Genomic DNA, 23,678 nt, shown 5'->3' with positions numbered 1-23,678 from the left:
CTATTTTTTGTATTCATTCGTTACTCGTTAGTACTAAAATGACAAGTGTAACAACAATTCGTAAGCGCGATGTTTTCGTCGATGACGGGTTTATGTATGTATTCGACTCTTTAAGTAGAGAATGTAAGAAACTTTGTTGGCGGTGTAGAGATAGAAATATATGTAAAGCCAGAATACATACTAATGTAAAAGATTTAACTGTGATAAAAAAAAATCAATGATCACTCGCATGATTCGGATGCCGCTAAAATTGAAGCAGAAATTGCTGTAACAAATATTAAAATTCGGTCGGCGCAAACTTTAGAATCGACATCAATAGTACTCAACGAATGTACATCCGGTCTTTCACAAGCAGCCAAAGTAAGTGATTAAATATTATTGAAATAAGCACATAGGTAGTTATTTCATAGAAATGAAATTAATTTTTTCAGGGTACAATACCATCAATCTGTGCATTAAAGAAAAAAATTCGACGAATACGTTAACAAATTGTAACAGCCCCACCTGCACCTACTGATTTAATTTCACTAATAATCTCAGAAACGTATTCTATGTTTTCATCTTCTCAAGGTGTTACTGAGAAATTTTTACTCGACGATAGTGGACCTGGGCCAGATCGAATTTTAATATTTGGTAGATCAAGTAGTTTAAATATTTTAGAACGATTAAAAGTATGGTTTTGTGACGGAACATTTAAGATTGCGCCCCCTCTTTTTGCACAAGTATACGTTATATTGGCGAAAGATATTGGAGATGTACATCCACTTATTTATGCACTCTTACCAAATAAACAGGCAAAAACGTATCATCGAATTTTTAATAGATTAAAACAATTAAAACCCAATTTGTGTCCCGATATCATGTGATTTTTAAAAGGCAGCTATACCATCGTTAAAAGATATTTTTATTAATGCTCAAATCAATGGATGTCTGTATCATTTAATGAAAAATGTCCGATTGAAGTTATGCAGTTTAGGTTTAATGACAAATTACAATAATAATGCTGATTTTGCTCTTTCTGTTAAAATGATAACAGCAATAGCTTTTGTAAAAATTGACGATATTGATAAAGTAGTAGATGAACTAGCTGAATATTTACCAGATGAATTACAAGATTTTTTAGATTGGTTTGAAGATAACTATATTGGCCGTAAAAATAGATCGAAAAGTGGACGTAGACCAGTACTTTTTCCTCTGATTTTGTGGAATGTACATGATCGAGTAATCAATGATCAAGATCGTACTAATAATTATGCCGAAGCCACCAACCGAAGGTAAAAAAATCTAAATAAAATACTAACGCATATTTATTAATAATTTTTTAGATTAAATACTGAAATGGGTGTTAGCCATCCAAAACTGTGGTCGTTTATTTTAAGTCTTCATAAAATCCAATCTGGTCGTGATACATATTATTCTCAGTTGGAAGCGGGGAAAAGTCCACCAAAAAATTGAAAAAATATTTAGACGTCGATAAAAGGTTAAAAAAAATTGTAAGTAATTATAATTCATATAGTTACATTTCATTTTTGAGAGGTATCGCAATAAATTTGTCATTGAAATAAATTATAATAAATAATATTATATTTAAATGATTATAATTTATATTACACGTCTTCTACATCTTATTACATCTTAGGCCAAGAAATACCATTTATTATTATTCGATGATGCGTTTTATCTATACTATGTATCTGCGTTTATCGCCAATTGCGATAAAAATGTTTGATTGATATCATACTGAAATCATTATTTACTATATAAATATAATACATGGGCAGTAGGCACATTGATGCTATATAATATTATACACCTACTATTTATATAAAATCTAACTGAATAAATTGACTAATTTATATTTAAATATATATTTTATATTTTTACGGTAGATCAACAAAATATACTAATAAATAATGTTTTATTAAAATAAATAAAATTATATTATAATTAATAATAATATTTTGATAATTACCCAAAAAATAAACTGTTTAATTTACATGACGATATATTTTCAGTAATATTTATTATTTTTTTTTTAACGGCGAAATAGTGATACGGCGACGGCGATTTGTCCTAGATCGGCGCGGTACACTGTCACACAAACCGAATAATAAGAACATTCAAATGATAATTTATATTTTGGTCTTCCAAGTTCCATTTCAAAATACTTCATGAAGTAAATATGAGTAGATAGTAAATCTGTAAATCATTATTTATAAATAGCTAGTATATAGAAAATCATAATTAATAAACTGAAACGGGAAATTCTGTGGTTTAGCCAATCTTTTTTTTGTTATTTCACCACTACGCTGTTTCGACCGACTCGAACATAAAAGTTTTTGATTGCTAATATTATAGTTGTATTAGATTTAGATATACCAAATTATATACTATAATTGTATAATATAACCTCTGAAGATTCGGTCTCAAGCCACAGAAAATCTTTTCAAAAATTTCATAATTGTTTCATAAAAATTGAATTTCAATTTAAACTTAAATCAAAAAAATATAACAAAATATTGAAATCATATTTTTCCATGTATACTATATTGAACTATTTTGAAAATAAGTTACACAGTTTTTTGTGAAATACCAACTTTTTATATGGAATAAAATAATTGGCTTTACGTATTAAATGTATCTAGAATCGAGTTATATTATATTACTCTATACTCTTTAGTAAGTTTCAGTATGCTCTATAATTTGTACAAAAGATTTTTTTTTCGTAAACAAAAATATATTTTGTAATAAAAAAACAAAGTTTTTACGCACGTCAGAATTCAGCGGTTTGCTGCTATTATACAAGCTGTCGCCCACCAAAAATGATAATAAAATAATAAATAATAAAATAATATTATTATATTGACCAGTGGCGTATTTATGGGGGAAGGGGGCCGTCCGAAATGAAAAACACCATTGTTAAAGATTGTTATTTTTAACATGAATATGTCTTAATGTTGGGGTTTCCAAAAATTTGTCACGACACTGAGAATGTTGCTTATGCAATAATTTAAAATTTTATATTTATAAAATATGTTTATTCTTTTAAAAAAATATATGGTGAATTTGCGTGACTATAATAAAAAATTTGTTTATTACAATGTAATTTTTATACTTTTAAAAAATAATAAATCATTTAAAAAATTGAGTTTCTTATTTCTCTAATAGTATAAAGACAATCGAAAAGTCTTAAGTGTTAAAGTAATTTTTTTCGTAAAAGTGTGCTTCCTCCTTCCCTTCTACCCAAAAATCAGATATATAATCGGCCCCTTTCAAAATGAAAACCTATATACCCCACTGATATTGACTAACATAATATCATTTATTGTTTTCGTCTAATGAAAATATAATATTATTTAGCTATTATCTATTATTAGTTGCGGGCTTCGGCCTACGGAACGCCGATAACAGACCGGTTTTTGTCGGCTGTCGATGCAGACGTCGCGCGTCGTAGCAAGGAGGGGACTAATAATGTTGCCGTTAGAAATGAGAGCAGCACACGTCGGTTAGGATATTCGGATATTCGGATATTCGGATAATCCGGATTTTTGACATCACTAGTTAAAAGTAATACTACTATTTACACTGGTATTTTCACTACCTGTAGAATGATTTGTATGTACTGATGGAGATTTTGGTGTCTCTCCTTCAATTGTTTTATCAGCCTTATGTTTAGAAAAATTAGTTAAAAATGTCTTATTTATATTAAATTAATAGAAACTAAATTCACAAATTCACAATGAGAAAAAAACAATACAATAGTCATAATATGGTTCCACCAAATAAGGGCCTATGTTGGATTTCTCAACTTTTCAGAAGTGCCGAAAAACAAAGATTAATTTAATATTATTAATTACAATATCTCTTGGAGTGACATTGGCTCTTTTTTCACTGTAAAATTTGAAAAATAAAAATCTATTGCACATGTAGGTGTATCATGTTTGTTTATTGAATAAGAAAAGAAATAATTGCAGATAGGTATTATATGATAAACATAACGTACTTTGGTAATAATATAATTTAATTATTAGTTACGATGACATGATAACAAAAAAATGACGCCGCATCTATAAGACATAGGCCCTTTTACTACAGAAAATGCTGTCATTTCTGTATATATATATAGGCGATTCTGGTGGCTTTTAATGGCTTCCTTTATTACTAAAAACCAAAGAAACGCATTTTATACATGATATAGGTAGAACATTATTCCATAAGAAAAAAAAATTTTTTGACAAAATCCGATATAGCGTTATGCCGGGTGTTATGAAGATATTTACCGTACCGAACTTCTGATGACTTTCGCTCCCTCCAATTATGAACTAAGATAGTACTATCTTAGGTTATACGCCTATCTCTAATCGTGTTATCAATACTAGAACAGCTGCAGACTCTGCAGCGACATCACATGCATAATATTTTAGTAAGTTCGTCATCGATGTAATGATAATAATATAATTGTAAATTATCATTATAATTTATCAAATGATAAAAAATCTTATTTTTGTATAAAAATCACATTTTTAAAATAAGGGGTACCAGAAATTTTGGTATGGGCAGCTGCCCACCCTGCTCATACGCTAGAACCACCAATTGGTTAGCACTGTGCGGAAGATTGAAAAATCACGAGCCATAAACGGGCATAAGACAAAATCTGCTGTTCAATAATAATGAAATTTTTATTTGAATTTCTTTAGTACCTTATTTGCATGAATAAATAATATAAGCGTCAATGTTGTTGATTTGTATAATTCCGGCAGATCCTTTTGGTGATTAATTAAATTGGCCTCAAGCGTTCTATTAAAGTCAAGTGTTAGATGATATTTAAACTTTGTAGTTATAAAATTAACATTATAGAAATTTATCTTAGAATATTAACGATGAAAATTAATAAAAATAATTTTAAAAAAGGGATGATAATCCACTGTTGGATGAGTTAAATGGACGGAATTAATGATATTGCTGTCTTTAAATAGTATTTTAGATTTGAAACCAGTGTACTATTGATTTCGAAAAAACTATTCTGAGGCAAAGAGGTCTAGTGGATACAAACGAAAGGTGATATAAGCTTTCAATGAACATTTCAAGTCTATAAAATTGTTATTTTTTAAGTTATGAAACAAATGACATGGTGAAAATATAAATATAATGAAAACAAATATTCGTTTCGATCGAAAACCGCTATGCTGTAAATGTTGTCGATTTATTGTAACTGTCCATCAGCGTTTCACCATAATTAAAACAACAGTTGGAATATTCGAAAAAAATCTCAATTAACTATACAATATTCCGGTTTGAAACCACTTACCTACTGTGATTGTGATTATCAGACAAATACTTCTTGTCGAAATCGTGTATATAGATACGAAAAAAAAACATACGCAGATCATGGTATAGATTCCTTGGTTTACTCAGAATATAAAAAATAAATTGTTTACGACTACTCAAAGATAAAAAAAAAAATCAAACCACCATTAAACAATAATCTACGATGCAAATAAATCAACGATCAATTGATTTTGTCATATGGAAATAGGTCTGACCATTCGGGACCGCCGTATCTTTCCTAAAATGTTAGACCAGAATAAAACCGTTCAGACATTTCCGTCGATTTCCACTCAACGAATATGACGTTCACTCCACTATCGTTACAGATTTAATAGACTTCAAATGAGAAATGTAGCAATAATAATCGTTAGAAACAAAAACACTCGCACCCATCGAACCATAAACCGTCACAAATATTCGTTGATCTGCCCTTCAGTTACACAAATCATTTTAACATTCAACCTCCAGCTCCTTGTAATTGAAAAGACACACTAGTGCATCATGTTTGCGAAAGCTGAAACAATATTAATATTATATTCACAGTGTACCGATTTAAGATAATTCGTTTCGTGAGTTGATTACTGCGATTCGGTTGATTAATTCGCTCGATTATGACATTCGCGTTACCATAATAATATTTAAATCTTTACGTCTAAATTTATTATTTTAATATTTATGCTCTCGAAAATATCTCGCAGGCTGAGAAACAACGACGGAAAACTTACAAATGGTATAAGTGGAATATTAGTTCGGTGCAATGAATGTCTCCTTATTCGGATTAAACTAATCCTATTTGCTTTTGTTGCATTGATAATATGCCTAACCTAAATTAATTCAGTGCCAGATCTAGGGAGGAATTGGGAAAATGGGTATGTTTGCTCCAGGAACTGTTGGATAAACATTACTCATCCGCCCTTGGTATTTTATACTACTGTGTAACTACGGCAGAAATATGTTGATTACGTTGTCGGTTGGAAAAGTAAATATAAAAAATGTATTGCTATTCTTTATGATGTAAACGTTACGAATCTTTACTTTCTTTTTTTCAAACAAACGTAAAACGATTTTTGGATGGTTTCTAAGTCGGCCACGATGTTGTGGTAGGTATTTACATGTCGTCCGACCGTGATAAAATCGTGATCGAAAATCGGTGTAGGGTAGAAGAAAAAAAAAACGGTGGACCCGCAGTGATTCTCGACCAGTTCCTCTAACCAGTTTTTGTATCGTGATGGTACGAGAAGGAAATGGTTTGGAAAAAAAACCTACCCCGTTAATGTCGAACAAGCCTTTTTATACTCATCACGTTATATTGTAGCCAATGTCGGCGTCCCCGTCCAAGAGGTCGATTTCATAGATCGCTATCACCTCTCGGTCGGCGCTAGATCTCTTACGTGACGCATTATTGCCGACATTGGAACGTGGCCGTACTTTCGTTCGTTGATCATCGATCGCTTTCGAGAACCGTTGCATGTATTTAGTCGTGATTTCGTTGACTTTGTGCGTACCTGATGATAAATTTATAATTCGAAATCGGTTAGAAATACAATAATACTCTAAGCTAAGCATTTGTTTGTATGTTTATTTTTTATTTTTATACGTACCTGTACACTATTTGTTCATTTATTTATATATTGGTAACATTTCGTTTCGGAACACGTTATTTTTTGATCATGTACAATCAAACTTTCGTAATTAGCTTTGGCCCACGCTCTCTTTCTTCCACGATGATCATTATTATAGAATGAGGTGTTCATGCGTTCTTGACGGCCGTGGACGTCGGCGGAATTTAATACCGTTCTGTACACTTATTTGAAATCGTGTCACGGACTGCGTCTCCGTCAGTCCGTTTCTCTTTTTCTCGTGCTCAAGTTTTTACGGCTATCGGTTTTTTTCGGTGCGCACAACTTAACTTTAACCATAGTTTATTTAACGTTCAAAACATTAATTATAATCAAAACATAATTTACTTCGGTACTCCCAAAACTCCGTGTTGTTCTTTGATTAAAATAATTCCTACGACTTTTTTGTTCCCCATGATTTTAAATTAAATACAATAGAATGACCGTGAAATATATATTTATGTTCCGGTTCTGAGATGTCACAGATTTTAAATTGAATTAATGAAATTATAACGTTCAATTACCGTGTTCAAATGAAAATCTGTCGTACAACGTTAGTATTTTCAACTATCTTATTTAACCAAACATTCAGAACGTTAAACCTTTCAAAACTCTAATATTTGAAAAGTGCACATTTTTAAACATTTTTTTTTTTTATAGAACTTTTGATGAAAATTTGAAAAAGAATTTATCAATATTTTAATTGACACTCATTGAGTTGAAAAATTTGACCCTTATTACAATCGAAATGGAACCGGAACTGGCAGACGTAGTTTTGACTCAAAAGTGTGCAAACTAAATCATTTGTAATCATAAAATTATAGGTGCGGGATTATGTTGTCAAGAGAAATATTTTAGAATATTATCAAATACATAAGAGTAGTTAACGGAGCTCAGAATGAAAGATCAATCGGATTTCATGAACTACATGAGAATGAGTGCTGGTCATTTTAATATTTTACTTACCAAATTTGAAACTAACATTTAAAAACTAAATACATTTTTTTCGAAAAGCAATACCAGCCAAGACAAAGCTGGAAATTATATTTTTCCACGAAAGTTCATGAGTTTCGTAGACATGAATAAGGTTTATTGTTTTGTCCTCGGACCACTTTTTTTCTGGCATTTTAATAATAATTACAATTACGAAAAATGAATATTATAATTTTTTTTCTTTTTATACTTATTAGAAAAATAAATATTTTAAAAATTTAATAAATTATACTTATCTTCTTAATATATATATAATTCTACTGTACGTGTGTATGGCATTTAACTCCACATAAACGGCTAAACCGATTTGAATGAATTTTTTTGTAAGCATTTGCGTGACATCCTGGATGGTTTGGATTCACAAATCAGCCTGGCAGATGGCGCTGCAGGAGAGACGTATTGGTTTAGTGCTTTAAAAATGCAATATCGTTTTACAATTGACCAATACAGCTTTCACCCATCAATGTATCACTCAACTGTGGAGTCTCGATAGACCTTGAAGTTTTGTTCGTTGTGCGCGTTTGGAATATAAATAAAAACACTAATACATTAATATAATAAATATTTTTTGTAAGCATATACACTGTAGATCACTGCATCACTATGATCAATATTTGTTATAACGGTTAATCATCTAATTACAAAATAAACCGTTTTATATATTAAGCCCAGGTGACTAGGAGAGCTTCTAAATAATTTAATTCAATTCTTCACAGTCAAGTTTGGTAAATATTGATTTCCATAATTAAACATACATTAATATTAATAATAATGAAAATAAATAAATTTAATTATTTTCTAACTCATAGCTCAAATTCATCGTACTAAGACAAGTGAAATCATGTTAATCATTATTGGAAACTTGATGACGTTATTTATGTGGAAAAATCAAATCGACACCGTAATGGCTCTACAATACTCTCAACGCGTTTTCTCGAGTACTTGGAAAATACTGCTAGAATAAATATAAATTTTAATGTGTACATATACTACTTCGATGCGATTTAAACGTATCGATATTTGTGTGGAGTACGAATGAATACGGATTATCGTTATTGACGAGAAAGCTGTTTAAATACAAAAATGAAACGTTTACTCGAATTGTCGTAGATGAAATTATTAATCCATTTATTACTATTGAAAGGTCAAAAGACGAATCAGTTTGGCCAGATAGTACAATTCTACATTAATTCACGTGGTTTTTTTGGCACAAATATGGTTTTTATTATAATTATTATTGTATTTTACGGTTCATGGCATATCGAGAGGAAAATAATCGAACAAGCGACACGGTGTGGAAATATGCAATATAAAAAAGTGGAAAGGTAAATCAGTGAGTTTGTACGAAACTAATGAACTCAATATTTTCGAAATGGAAGACCATGTACGATGTTGTGAGAAGTTCAGAAAATATAATTCATAATATTATTATTATTAAATCTATATATATAAATGTCGTGTCACATTGTTTGTGACCATACTTCTTCAAAACAGCTTAACCGATATTAATGAAATTTTGTATATACATTTGGTAGGTCTGCGAATAGGTTTTTATCTATTTTTATACTCCTAAGTGCTATTATTTAATGAATCGTAGTTTAATTTAATAATTTTTGTCCCGGCCGATAACTGCGCAATTGAAAATTAATTATTAAATGATACTATTAAAAAACTTTTAATTTTATTTTTGGTATTAAATAACGGGTATTGCATAAATAGTAAACAGCAAGATCCTGCAACAGGTGCCAAAACAAACAAGAATGTTAGTTCGAAGGATGCTATACATATCGGTTGATGATTAGATACGATCAGGACAACGTTATTCTACGATGTCGTGAGCTTGGTCAGCAATTCATGGTCGACATGTATGTAAAGATAGAGAGCGATCGATTACGATACTTGCGATTCAATCAAAAAAAAGCTGCATACTGAAGATTCTCAAAACAATTGTTAGATGTCGGTGATGGGAAAGTTACTACAGATGAAACTGGTAGCATACAATTACCGACCGATTTCTGCACAATCGTTGATTCGCAAGATGCTCTTATTGACCAAATATTTCCAATGTACACAGACAATACACAAATCATGAGTGATTGGCAGAAAGAGCGATTTTAGCATCAAAAAATGTGGACGTCAATGAATTGAATTTCAAGATACTTGGTGTCATACAAATCTATTGATACAGTTTGTGATGTTATTGAAGCTGTAAATTATCCAACAGAGTTTTTTAACTCATTGGATTTACCAGGCAAGCTACCGCATAATTTACTACTGAAGGTTAGATCTCCGGTTATTTTGCTCGTCATTTGAACCTATCACGGTTGTGAAACGACACGCGATTAGTCTTTAAAAAATTAATGAAAATTGTTATCGAAGTCATAATTTTAAATGGAAAATTCCAAAGTGAAAATATATTACTACCGCGAATCCCTATTGTACCCACAGATGTGCTAATACAATTTAAACGCCTTCAATTTCTAATTAGATTGGCATTTGCTATGCTACGAAATTATTAAATTAGAAAAAAGAAGTTTTATAAAATTGTATTAAATAATTCGAGATTTATTAATCAACATATTATTTTCATTTTTCTCGTTATATCATTAGTATCTCTTTAAATCTTTTATCAGTCATTTGACGTCAACAAAATGGGTTTATTAGAATAACGAATAGGTGAAACAAAAATTTCTATAATAATAATGATACGTTTTACAATACTGCAGGATTATTCAAGTGGGTCGGAATAATGGCGTCTACTTTAGGGTGACTAGACGTCTTGTTTAAAACGGAATTGTCCTTTTTTTGGTCATCTCGTCCCGTTGTCCCGACAAACTTCGAATGGGACGCTTTTTATCCTGTTTGTAGAAGATTGTCCCGTTTCAATTCCGTTATTGCCATATTATTTCATATATAAGTTATTATAATGCTTTTTTTTTTTTTAATGCTTGTAAACAAAATATCTATGTATGAAAAATATATAATACAATTTTACTCGTATATTTAAAATGTGAAATCAAAGTTAGAAATAACAGATAATAGTTTTCGTGGAACGAGCGTCAAGTTCCGATGCCGATAAACTATATTACCGATTTAATAATTTAATAATTTAATAATAATTAAAAGAAAATATTTTATTTTTTAGATTATTTTACTAAAAAAGGGTAAAGTAAAAAAAAAATAATTGTTTATGATATGACAAAGATTTGGACTTTAACTCTTGAGATTTGTGTGCATATGTGTGAATGTATATGTATGAGGTTTGTTATTTGGGGGGGGGGGAAGTAACAGCTGTCCCGTTTTTTTTATTTTCTAATATGGTCACCCTAGTCTATTTATAATTGGATGGTTACATGGATAATTTAACCAATTTGAAGCACATGACAATGTTCTACTAGACCAGTGATGCCCAACTTTTTTTCCTCGGCGGGCCACTTTGGTAAACAATTATCTTAGAGAGAGCCACCAAATATAAAAGTACGAATAATATCAATATTAATCTAATAATGTTATTTTGTTACACATAGTTGTGAAATTTCTATTTGAAAATATTCGAAAATAAAATTAATAAATTAAAAAAAAAAATTGTAAAGAGGCACATTGAATACCTCCGGGGACGCGGGTTGGGTATTACTGTAGTAAACTATCGGTGATTAATAACATATAATAAACAAAGCTTAAAAATGTTTGTGGAAAAAAATTGTAAATATATTATATGTAATCTATTGACAAAATTAAAGTATTATAATACCACAGTTAATAATGCAAATAAAATTAACATTTATAAAAAAAAGTATAAACGTAGACAAAGGAATCATGCTCTTAGTGTATTATATACGAGTATACCGAACAATAAAGAATCATAAAGTTACGGGATAATAATTAAATTTATCACATTAACTAATTAATATAGCTAAATGTAGGTATTTAAACGTTGGATTTAAACACGTACTCAGCAAGGAGCCAAACTTACAGAGCCGCCGATGTAATAATTGCGCATCTTTCTAATTAGAAATAATTGTTTTAATTTTAAATGGAACAACTTTCAATGTTAATACCTTCGCGTGATTTAAAATAATAAGTTATTATTACACCGCACACCTTTTCGATGTTATAGATTTTTCAAGACTAATATTAATAATCATTTTCGATATAATAGTATGTCTCTATCATGAGTGATCATTAATAAGCATAAATTTAAAAATGAGAACAGAACTACTTACGTAATAAGGAACTAAAAGTTAAAGATTTTAAGCATACAGTAGAACCTCGATTAACTGTCTTTCTCTTGCCACTTGTGCATGAGTGGGTTATAAATAATAATATATATAATCCGAAATTTTCCGGCAATATCTACTAGATAAGCGATAGGTATATATGTATATACATACATATATATTTAATGGGTGAAATAAAAACAGTTAATCCTGCGATAAGCGCGCCCAATTATGTTACACCAGTAGGCGCGTGCCGCACAACTGTCCACCAGTAAATATCTTTTAAATTTAAAGCAGTTTGGTTACAAAACAATATATTTTAAACTATTAGTTGCAATAACAATAAAAATAAAGTAAATAAAAAACAAAATCGATTTCTTGCTCCGTGTCAAATGCATGAGTGTTATGTGATATATCATCGCATGAATCGTCATCAGTATCACTGTATACAAAATTGCCATCGAGTTCATCTAACCAATTAGAAATAATATTTTCTGGGTTATTATAATAAAAAATATATATATTTCAAAAATTCAGAAACGTATTATGTAAAATGTGTGATGAATGAACTGATACGTAAATACGCGAATGGCGCGATAGAGTATTTCACAATAAACATATGATTAAAAATTAGATTCACTGTTATCAAACCTCGATGATAACGGCCAGATAACATAAGCTTATATAACTATAAGCTATGTTATAACCACAAGAAGGTAGGTACGGTTATTTCCAATCGTATACTATCACGCTGTTATCAATTAAATAAAATTTGTGGCGCACAATAGTGCGCCGCTCGCCTATTGTAGGGTTAATTGAGATATTTTGTTTTTGAAAAGTTAGTCAGTTATATATTGCACGTGTGTTCGTTCGATTAAATAAATAATATATATGTATGTTTAAATTTTTGTTGCTCGCTTAACCGTCTTTTCGATTATCCGCCAAAGCTCTGGTTCCGAGACTGACGGTTAATCGAGGTTCTACTATATTTTTAATTTTAATACACTAGTTAAACTTTATAAAAATAAACATTTAATTATTCTTTTTGACCATAATCATTATACAAGATATAAACATAATATAAACATATGCCTATCTAATTATAATAAAGATTTTGGTCAAATGAGTGTTTTATATAACGGTCTAAAGCAGTGGTTCTCAATCTTTTTAGGACCATGACCCAAATTTTCTTCCAAAAATCTATCGCGACCCCATAGTTTTACATTTACAGAATCAATAAAAATAATTTAAAAAAACAAATTTTTTCTATTTTATTACTTATTTACTTTTATATAATAATAATTATAATAATATATTTATAATAATAATAATAATAATAATAATATAATACGTAATTAATAATTAGGCGTATGTGATGAATGTGCTTGTTTCTTAAAATCTATACAATTAAAAAAACTTCTCGCGACCCCCTAGGGCATCGCGATCCACAGTTTGAGAAACGCTGGTTTAAAGCTATGTCAAACTTTAAATATCAACATTAACTATTTTAGTAATTTGAAGTCGTTCAAAAATTATGTAAAAAGTCTTGATGAGTCTTATACAATTAATTTGTTAACTTTAACATTATGTTTTTTAAATATAATATATTTTTGTTATTCATACTCTTTTACTCTGGTCATACTATTGCATAACTATACTTTGCTACTTCTTAATATCGGGTATTACTAATTTATTATTTTATGTATTAATTTTAAGTTAATATAATATAAGAACCGCTCCCACAGCACAAGTTTTGCTTTTAGGGAGTGCTGCAATTAATTAATTTACATATTTACATAATGTGTCTTATGTTGTTTTGCAAAATAATGTATTATTATTATTATTATTATTATTAATTAAGTAATAAAATGAAAAATAAAATCAAACTGTTTTGTGTTTAATATTATTACAATCATTTTAAATAATACCAATATAAATAAATAACAAATAAAACTTGTTGTCTTGAGTAAATATAATAACTAATTTATTTTACAAAATCATCATCGGGTATAAAAAGCAAATGGAACTTAAAAATGAAATGAACGAAAACAATAAAAATTGTTTACATTTCTACATAGAGAAAGTTTAGCTAAGTAAAAGAATAACAATTTTACTAAAAGACGAATAGTTTTTTAAAATTGAATGAATTTTTATAGAGTAATCATTCAAATTATCTTGGTTTTAATAAATATTAACTAACAATAATTTTCTAGTAAATAACCAAGGAATTTCAAATTACGTCTTGATTAAATTTGAATTAATTATTTAATTTTTTTTTTAAATAAACAATCGGTCTCTTTGATCAAACACAAATTAACAATAATGTTAACAAATTGAATTTGCATTTTATAATCAGTACGTAACTTTAGTTCTATACATGACAAAGATTTTTAAAATTGAAACCGGTCGTCGGTATTTGGATATAACTACTAGGCCTCAATAATCCGGATAAGAATTTTTATTGTTTAAATTTTCATCATATCCATATGAAAAAAAATATTTTATCGTTTTTTCATACGTTACAATACAAATTATTTTAATTGAATTGAATTGCAATACCCTGTAAATTGTAGTACACATGTACTTATATGATGAATTGCACATTGCGTAATACTCACCACTCGCAAATTGTAATGGATCATTCGAACACGATTATATAACCGTCTGGTTACTGATTCAGTGAAGTACATTATGATTGTCATGTTTTTGGTACACATAATTTTGGAGCAATTGCTCCTTCAAAATTCGATGGTGGACCGACGGACACTGTCGTACTGAGTTTTATTATAATACATTCAACTTTGTAACGTGTAAGCCTACATCATCGGAGTGTTATGAATTTATGCATAATATCTATGCAAGTATGATCATATTTTATGAATATTAAATGTTTTGTCTTGGTGGGTTATCAAACGTCGTCAGTTAGGAGTGGAGGTTACCTTAAACACATTTTTGTTTTTCACCGAAACATCGTGTGTGAGCAAATATAGCTCGTCGATCCAATAACAATACGGGCTTTTTTGAAAAAAAAAAATTGTTTTACTGCCGCTCGGTGCATGGGTGGTTAGCATGAAGTTGGCGCACAGAAAGAAGATAATCGTCACGACTTGGCGCGGCACACTAGCGGTGGGTATACAACGGGGTAATTGCATACGTTGATGATCATTTACTCTGTACACACTCTTGTGGCGTTTACATGCGAGTGTGACAAATCGCCTACGTTCAACCCTTTAAATACGACCCAATCTCCCACTCCCTTAAAGTGGTTTTGCTTCTTTTTGTTAAAAATCACGATAAATGTGGTAAAGGCAACGTATACCTAATTATGACATATTTAACTCACGTGCATAAACGTTATTATTAATTTCACGCGATAACAATGTAATAATGATTTTCAAGACTCAAACCGTAATATTACGACGACCGCAGTACGTACCACTGACGTATCGTTTTCCGATAGATAACGATCGAGTTAACTACAGTGTTATGGTTTCCGCAAACGCAATACTTAAACATTACACTATAACGATGATGGTAATAATAATGGCAAATAAGTTACATATTATGTGCGAGTTGGGCGCGTATTACGTTATCGCGATTCGGAACTATGGTATAAATCAGACAAGTACACTCATCCGTGTTCTCAAAGTGATACGTTGAACCGAAGTTTTCAAAAATCGAAAATAATTAAGTAATTACTCTCTAAATATCGGCAAAATTTATGGTCGTGACGTTCAAATGAGGTAAACGTAATATGAAATTATGTTTGGATCGGTGACAGCAATATAAATTCTACACATTTTATATCTCCCCCATAGGCGAACATTTGGATGAATTTTTGGGGGGGCTATAATAATTCAATGTAAAATAACCCGTAGGAACTTCGCCCTTACACCCCGTCACCATGCACAAGTAAAACGTATTACTATTAAAAATATAGAGATGTTTAGTATTAAAAAAATCCTAAATAACGTATATTTAAAAATAACTAATATTTAATTTTAATGACAAATATTTATTTGTATCAGCAAAGATATTCAAAATATCATCGCTTTTTATATTTTTCGATATATCTTTTTCAATATATAATATTGAAAAATCGCTAAACCTATCTTGAACCAACAATGTCCTTAGCCAAGTTTTTATTTTTTTCATTGCACTGAAACTTCTTTCGTGAGTAGCCGAAATAATTGATATTGTTAATGCTATTGTAAATGGTTCTACGACAATTGAGCAAAAGAAAAAGAGCGAACGTAAATGATCCAATAAAAATATGAGCGAAAACATATAGAGCGAAAAATATTATGTTATAATACAGTCGAGTCTCGATAACTCGAATTTTTTTTTGTCCCTAGGAAATTCCTATACACTCAATGCAATATTTGTTGCGATAAGTCAAATATAAAAATAGTTGAGCATAGATAACTCGAAGTCATTTCTTACATTTTATTGTTAGAATAACTGGTTTACAATCACAAATGTACAAATGAAATTATCCTATGTACAACTGTGCTGTAAAATAATTGGCAGTTGCCGTATATCTTCACTGTTTAGTGTGTCCAATTTGTAGTTATGTCTCTTAAACGTAAATTGGTTACATTAACAATTGCTGAAAAAGTGAACATTATAAGTGAGGTGACAAAAAGTGGTAAACAGAAAAATGAAATTGCCAAGCAATTTAATATTCCACCCAGTACACTTTCAACTATTCTGAAAAATAAAGACGATATTTTACAAAAATTCGAAACTAATAATTGGTTCATGAAAAGAATGAAGATTTGTGAGTATCCCGATATAGAGGTTAGTTTACTCAATTGGTCTGTTCAATGTAGAGATTTAAACATTCCAATAAATAAACCAATTTTAAAGGAGAAGACCGAATTTTTGGTTACTAAACTCGGCCATAAGCGATTTAAAGCTAGTCAAGGTTGGTTAAGCAACTGGAAAATTAGGAATAACGTCGTTTTTCCTAAAATATGTGGTGAAAACGCTTCAGTTGACCAATCAATATGTTCTGACTGGTTAGTAAAATACCTACCAATTATAAATCAATATTCCCCGATGACGTTTATAATGTTGACGAAACAGGTTTATTTTATAAATGTTTACCGAGTCGAACATTTGTTTTAAAAGGAGAGAACTGTGCAGGGGGAAAAAGCACTAAAGAAAGAGTTACAATTCTTTTAGGATCAAATATGACCGGCACAGATAAAATTAAACCACTATTAATTGGAAAATCGGTAAAACCTAGGTATTTCAAAGGTATTAAAACATATCCATTAAATTATGAATCAAATAAAAAAGCGTGGATGACGAGTGAATTGTTAGAAAAATGGCTGTCTAATTTTGATAAAAAAATGAGTTTAAAAGGGAAAAAAGTACTCCTCTTAATTGACAATTGTACTGCTCGTAAAACAAAAAAGAAATTAAATTCTATTAAAGTAGAATTTCTTCCACCAAATACGACTTCACAACTTCAGCCAGTGGACCAAGGTATAATACAGAACTTTAGAATATTATATCGTAAAGAAGTTATTCGCAAAATGGTTAATGATATCGATGAAGGTAGATCTTAAACGTCAAACTCTTATTTCAAATTATTTTTCTAAATAATTATAAGAAATTTACATATTTTGTGTTTTAAAATGTAATCTTTTAATACATTTTTAATTAATAAATAAGGAAATGAGTTTAAAAATTTAATTTTTAATTTTAATTATAGTTTATAAATATACATATAATACTTCTAATAAAAACAAATTAAAAAAAAAAAAATAATGTCTAACTCGAATTTTTTCGTATTTTTATAAAAATTCGAGTTATGTAACTCGAAAAATACATAAGTCGAATTTATTTTTATGTCTCTTGACATTCGAGTTATCGAGACTCGACTGATTATAATAAATATTATAAATATTATAATAGTATAAATATTTTCATCTTTAAATATTTTATACCAGCTGTGTATTGACTATGTGAAACTACAGTGAAATATTTTAGTATTCGAAAAGTCCGCGATAACGATTCGATAAGGTTACGTTTATGATCATTTGTCTTATCTGAGTTACTGTCATCGTACATGAGTTGGGGGCAATTGTCCGAAAAATGATAAAGATTGGAATCGAAAGACAGCCGCATAAAATGTGCTGCCAACATAAAATTTTTAAAAATTATATTATAAAATTATTTTTTTGTTTAAGAAGTTATACTGTTTCACTTGAATGGTAATTATTATATTTTTTGATAATTAATTAATTACAAATAAAATAAACATAGGTATCAATTATATGAAATAATTATAAATCGTTGAATACTTATTTTTCAATACATACTTAAAATTAAAACATGTAATATTTTATATTATTTACATATAGTATACATAGAAAATTAAAAAAATTATGAAAAACATTTATATTTTACGAAAGGTTTACATACAATTAAATATTAAGCTAGATATTTATAAACATACATGATACATGATACATTACCCGGGCCGTATTTAAGAATTTGACACCATAGGGCAACAATAAAAAACGTTTCATTATACTAAATACAAATTTCTGCGAGTTTAAAAAAATCTTTTTGAAGAACAATTCGTTGCTGGTGTACACAAAAACATTCTAAGTGCAATGTCAACATAAGGATAGATTGTTTGTAAATCTTTGGATCCATCGACAGTACTCGACCGTTACCGAGTATGTGTGTGTTTGTCGTAACGCCGTGATTGGTGATATATATATATTTTTTTGAGATACACCTTTTATTTTGTAAGGAAGTTTCACTTCAAAAATACAAAAATATTAGATCATTAAATATTGAAAATACAAAAAAATTAGCCGCCTGGAGCAACAGCACCCCCTGTAGCTCCCCCCTAAATACGGTCCTGTACATTACATAGATTTATAACATGGATATGTCTTTTTGATGGATATTAAAAAGAATTGCGAGAACAGAAAAAACATTATCCTTCTTTAATTACATTGGTTAATTCTAATTACAAGGAAAACTTTTCCTACTGTTAAATAGATTTTAATATCGGAAAAAAAAATACATAAAGATATCGAATATTGGCGATGTATATACAAACTATGTACAGGGCATTTGAATTTAAAAAATGAAGAAATTATTTGGGTGGCTAATCTCCTCGCTCCGATGTCCGCCTATGATCTCCCCGTCAGGGTACTAGGTTAAACATTTTATAAAATGAATTGATTTATTTACTAATTTACATACAGACAAAATGTGTCACTACTCACTGCTACAGGTCCAGTTCAAAGTTTAGCAAGGTAATAAGAAGATGAAAAAGTGCGGTTTTGGGAACCAAATTTTGATTTTGGATATTCCCAAGTAAAGCGAAAATTATAATACATCGCATAACAAAAATTGTCAAACTTAATAATCATTTCGTGTGTTGAGATTGTAGATATTGACGATTGGATTTTATCTCAATCTCAACACCCAAAATCCTGAGATTCACTGTAGAGCTATGATAAAATTTAGGGGCTAAGTCTTCCCAAAGCTCCTGCCTCCCCATTAGTTGCGCTCGTGAACATGATACACATGTGCTATAAATAATTGAATGTAACGCCCGCTGTCCGTGTGTTGGCGATAATTGAAAAACGTCCGCATGGTGATCCGTTTGATTCCCTCGCAAAATTCAAAAAATACGTTATCGTATTGGAAACGTTTTGGACGGATACTTTTGTTTTCCGATCGAAAATCCAACGTATTCCGCGCACGTCGGCCGTGAACCGGAATAATAATGCGGTTTCGTGATTGGCGGAGGAGGATCTCGGTTCTCGGTCATTGCTATCACGCAGTGGTGTATTTAGACTTATTTCTAGGGGGGGGACTCAAAATTTTTCTTTAATTCAGGCTCAAGGCATACAAGTAAAATGTTTAGTAATATTTAAATCAGCTGAATCCTTAATATTTGTGTTTTTTTTTTCTTTAATCTAATGCCGGATCCACTTAGAATCGACTTTTGTGTAGTTCTTTTTTAGCACCTGTCTGTGTTTTGAAAGTTACGCTTGTGTTTTATTTAGTTTTTCACTAAGTATAGACTCGACAAAAAGTTCAATTCAGCATTCACAGCCACATGTAATTTGATTTCGTTATAAAATGATCCACATTAAAAAAAATGTGAAATGTATATCTCACATATAATCAGTTCCTTAAATACGGATTCAGAGGGGAGGTGATCGCCCCTTTACCCCTCAAAAATACGTTCCTAATATCACGTTGGAGCATATTAATGTCGTCATCATATCGCATTGCCTGAACCTATTGCGATGCACTGTATCTAAAAAGACCGTGTGGAATCAAAACGGCCGCGATGTACAGGTGACGTACAATAATCGAACGCTGCACCTGTTTCGCGTGAGAGCTACGCGATCTCTAATATGAACTGCACTGGTAACCTCTTTGTGCGTGTATTGAATTGAGTTCAAACATTGCTCATTCGACAGTATCGCTGTGTCCAAAAAAAAATAAAAAATAAAACATTCAAAACCTGTGGACTTGAGATTTAACGCAGTAAGCCCCTCGTCGATCGTTTTCGATGTGCAACGAGAATGGGAACTTTTTGAAAATCGCATTTTTAATGGTCGAAACAGTTTTTGGTTAAGTGCATACATTTTTTATAAATTTCACTTTTGGTAACCTAGAAATATCTTGTTCTGTTAAATATAACGATTTTAAAAGTTATCGATGCGTAAACAGGAGCTCAAAATGTTTAGATTTAGGGTTTGCAATTGCTCTTATAAAATAAGTAGTAATATATCTCCAAGGAGATAATTCGGCCAGTATCATAATTATATTTTAAGCGTATAAAAAATGATTTCACGTGCCTCAGAAAAACCCGCTGTACCGCATTCGTGGTATAACAACGAAGTATTATCAATTGTAAATGCGTGTTATTCGATTTCTTGCGTGCCCAGAATTGTAGTAAATATCACCAATGGGTAAGCATACCTAAGTTTCGACACGAATATATTAAGTATATGCATTCCTTTTTTCATCTTATTCGTTTGACCGGACGCATTTATATTCATTGAACAATCATTAAAATATATATATACGAGTTTATACGTAATCACATTATATGATTGCTTTCTAACGTGAATCAGGCATTTTCTTCGGCCGATAGAATCATTTTGTTTAATTTTTATTTACAGTTTACAATATTAATTAATATAAGTCATTGCATTATCAGACATATTGTATTCTGTTGTGTTTGATCCAAATCAAACCCTAATATGCTGAGCAGAATGCACTATTTAATTTATCTATGTAATTATTAATAATTATATTGTATTATCAATAAATATATAGATGAAATGATCTAAAGACAAATTTAATTTTTGCTCTTTAATTAGTAGTTTTCTAAGTACAACTATCTTAGAACTTACAAATGTAAATGTGATTACAATTTATACTGTTTGTGGATGTTTTTATTCCACATGTGTACAATCATAGGTGATATTTTTTGCGGGGTAAAACTTTTCAGCTATAATCCGCTAGAAAGTACAGCTCGTCAGAAAAAATCTAAACAACGGACAAAATCAAAAGCGAAATAATTATATTAGAAATTTAAAATTCTTCAAAATATATAGTTGTGATTTAGGAACCCGTTTTAAATCAACTCTAAAATATTGTATTGCGTTGACGATTCTATAAGTTGTCGTTTGAAAAACCAAAAACCGATTACATACGTCGCACGTTGTAATGTGAATGGACTGTACACAATATTTACATTTATGAGAAACGTGAATAGGTTTATACGAGTATATCATACAAAAATTTGTAACAGTTATTTATACGTTTTTTTATTTTATTATTTTAGTTCGGATTTTGTGAAATTCGATAATAATATTAGTATACGGGGGTTATACGCACGAACGGAACACTCAGTGTACAACAACCATACTAGAGAATTCTAAACCATACCGGCCGCATTATATTACACAGTTTTGAAGACGAACATGTTTAATATAAAATGAATAATACTCATCTCGATACATTTTTTTCCCTCCAAGTTAAAAGAATGTATACACATTTTTCAATTTTTTTTCGACAACCGACACGATAATAAAACACTTTGAAACTTTTCAGCTTATAATATATATTACACGCGGAAGGTGGGAGTTTCAAGATATCACGACATTCATTAATTCTGATGCTTCTTCCCCAGAGTCGTTTGGCCATCGTTTTTTAAACGAAATCATTTTTTGGTTATATGGACGGACACAATACGATGTAGTATGGTATCGTAATGTAATATACGCGCAACGCGTTCAAATGAAACGTTTGTGTTAAAATATTATGACATTGTTAATTGTAGTCCACGTACAAGAGATATTAAAATCTTCCGGTTTGGACGCACGCAGAAAACGACGTAAATTTTTAACCCAATTTAACTGAGACGGTAAATAATATTTTATTGTTATGATCAAACGTAATTATTGTCTATGAGCGCTGATACTTACTATTGGTCCTGTAATATATTATTTTAGTATATAAATCCGGCCTAGGATAGGATTTATAGTTTTGTAAGCTGTAACTTATGTTAACTTATACGTCGATACCGGGATAGTGAGTGCACAATTTTTCACAGTTAAAAAAAAAAATATTTCGAATTCACGAGTCCTTGGCAAAAAAAAAAATATATTAAAAAATTATGTAGGACAACGGTCGCGCTGACGGCATACCACTGGGCCATCGATATATTATTATCTACAAAAGAATACAATAATTAAATATTTTCAAAAACAATTTTTAAAATTAATATCTATAATTTGATTTATGGCATTCAATTATTCGTTAAATTCTAAATATTTAATATTGATAGATATATTTTTTTTTAAATCATTTTATCATAATAACTATTAAATCATATTATGACCAAAATTAATTTTTTCTTCCGGACCGGATTTATTTATTATTTCAATATTCCAGACTCTGATAAGAGTCCAACTCCGACTGCAGAACAATAATAAAATGTCTTAATTTTAGTTGCCATACGTGTTTTCCGAACACAAGTGTCTGCTTTTTGTTTAAACCGTACGCACGCCTCGGTACCTACCGTGTACTCGCTGCAAATATTCTATTGATTTTAACGTCAACTTAACGGAACAAAAATTGTTCGTGAACATGAAGAGCATAGATATATAATTTTAGATATATATATATATTTATACCTCGTGAAAAATGTATAATGAAATTAATAACGGTAATAGATAGTGAAGTGGACAAATATGGGAGAGCACTACAATCATATATATACATGTATTTTATAAAGCGATGTATAGAGCATATAATAGAAGAGAAATAATGGACGATCAATTCCACGTATGTATCGCAAACGAAGTATAGGTGGCAGGGCTGGTAGCCGAGGTGAAGATGAGTAAGTGTCTGTTTACTAGATTTTCCGCCCACTCTGTATCCCTTTCCGTCTCTCTCTCTCTCTCTCTCTCTCTCTTTATGCCATTGCGAATTTTTCTCAAACATTTGTGAGAGTCGG

At 30.2% G+C, this 23,678-nt stretch overlaps 2 protein-coding genes across 3 annotated transcripts in view; one reads left to right on the top strand and one right to left on the bottom strand.

The window, feature by feature from the left end:
• The window catches only part of LOC112682463, a 242,905-nt gene that overhangs the window by 110,718 nt on the left and 108,509 nt on the right, over window positions 1–23,678 (bottom strand). The gene's annotated exons all lie outside the window — the stretch shown is intronic.
• On the top strand, window positions 944–1,455 carry LOC112682464. The gene is made up of 2 exons (XM_025553068.1): window positions 944–1,274; window positions 1,326–1,455. Exons 1-2 carry the CDS (start codon window positions 982–984, stop codon window positions 1,453–1,455), a joined length of 423 nt encoding a protein of 140 aa, XP_025408853.1. The 5' UTR covers window positions 944–981.

The sequence above is a fragment of the Sipha flava genome, unplaced genomic scaffold (genome assembly GCF_003268045.1).
Source record: "Sipha flava isolate LNK unplaced genomic scaffold, YSA_version1 204_pilon_pilon, whole genome shotgun sequence".
Lineage (NCBI taxonomy): Eukaryota > Metazoa > Arthropoda > Insecta > Hemiptera > Aphididae > Sipha > Sipha flava.
The sequence above is the reverse complement of the archived record's forward strand: the minus strand, read 5'-3'. Positions and strand labels throughout refer to the sequence as shown.

Excerpts from the sequence above, each read along its gene's own strand:
- LOC112682464 (XM_025553068.1), top strand. The coding sequence starts at position 982 with ATGACAAATTACAATAATAATGCTGATTTTGCTCTTTCTGTTAAAATG. Across the intron at positions 1,275-1,325 it reads GCCGAAGCCACCAACCGAAG|ATTAAATACTGAAATGGGTG; the intron begins GTAAAAAAATCT and ends ATAATTTTTTAG.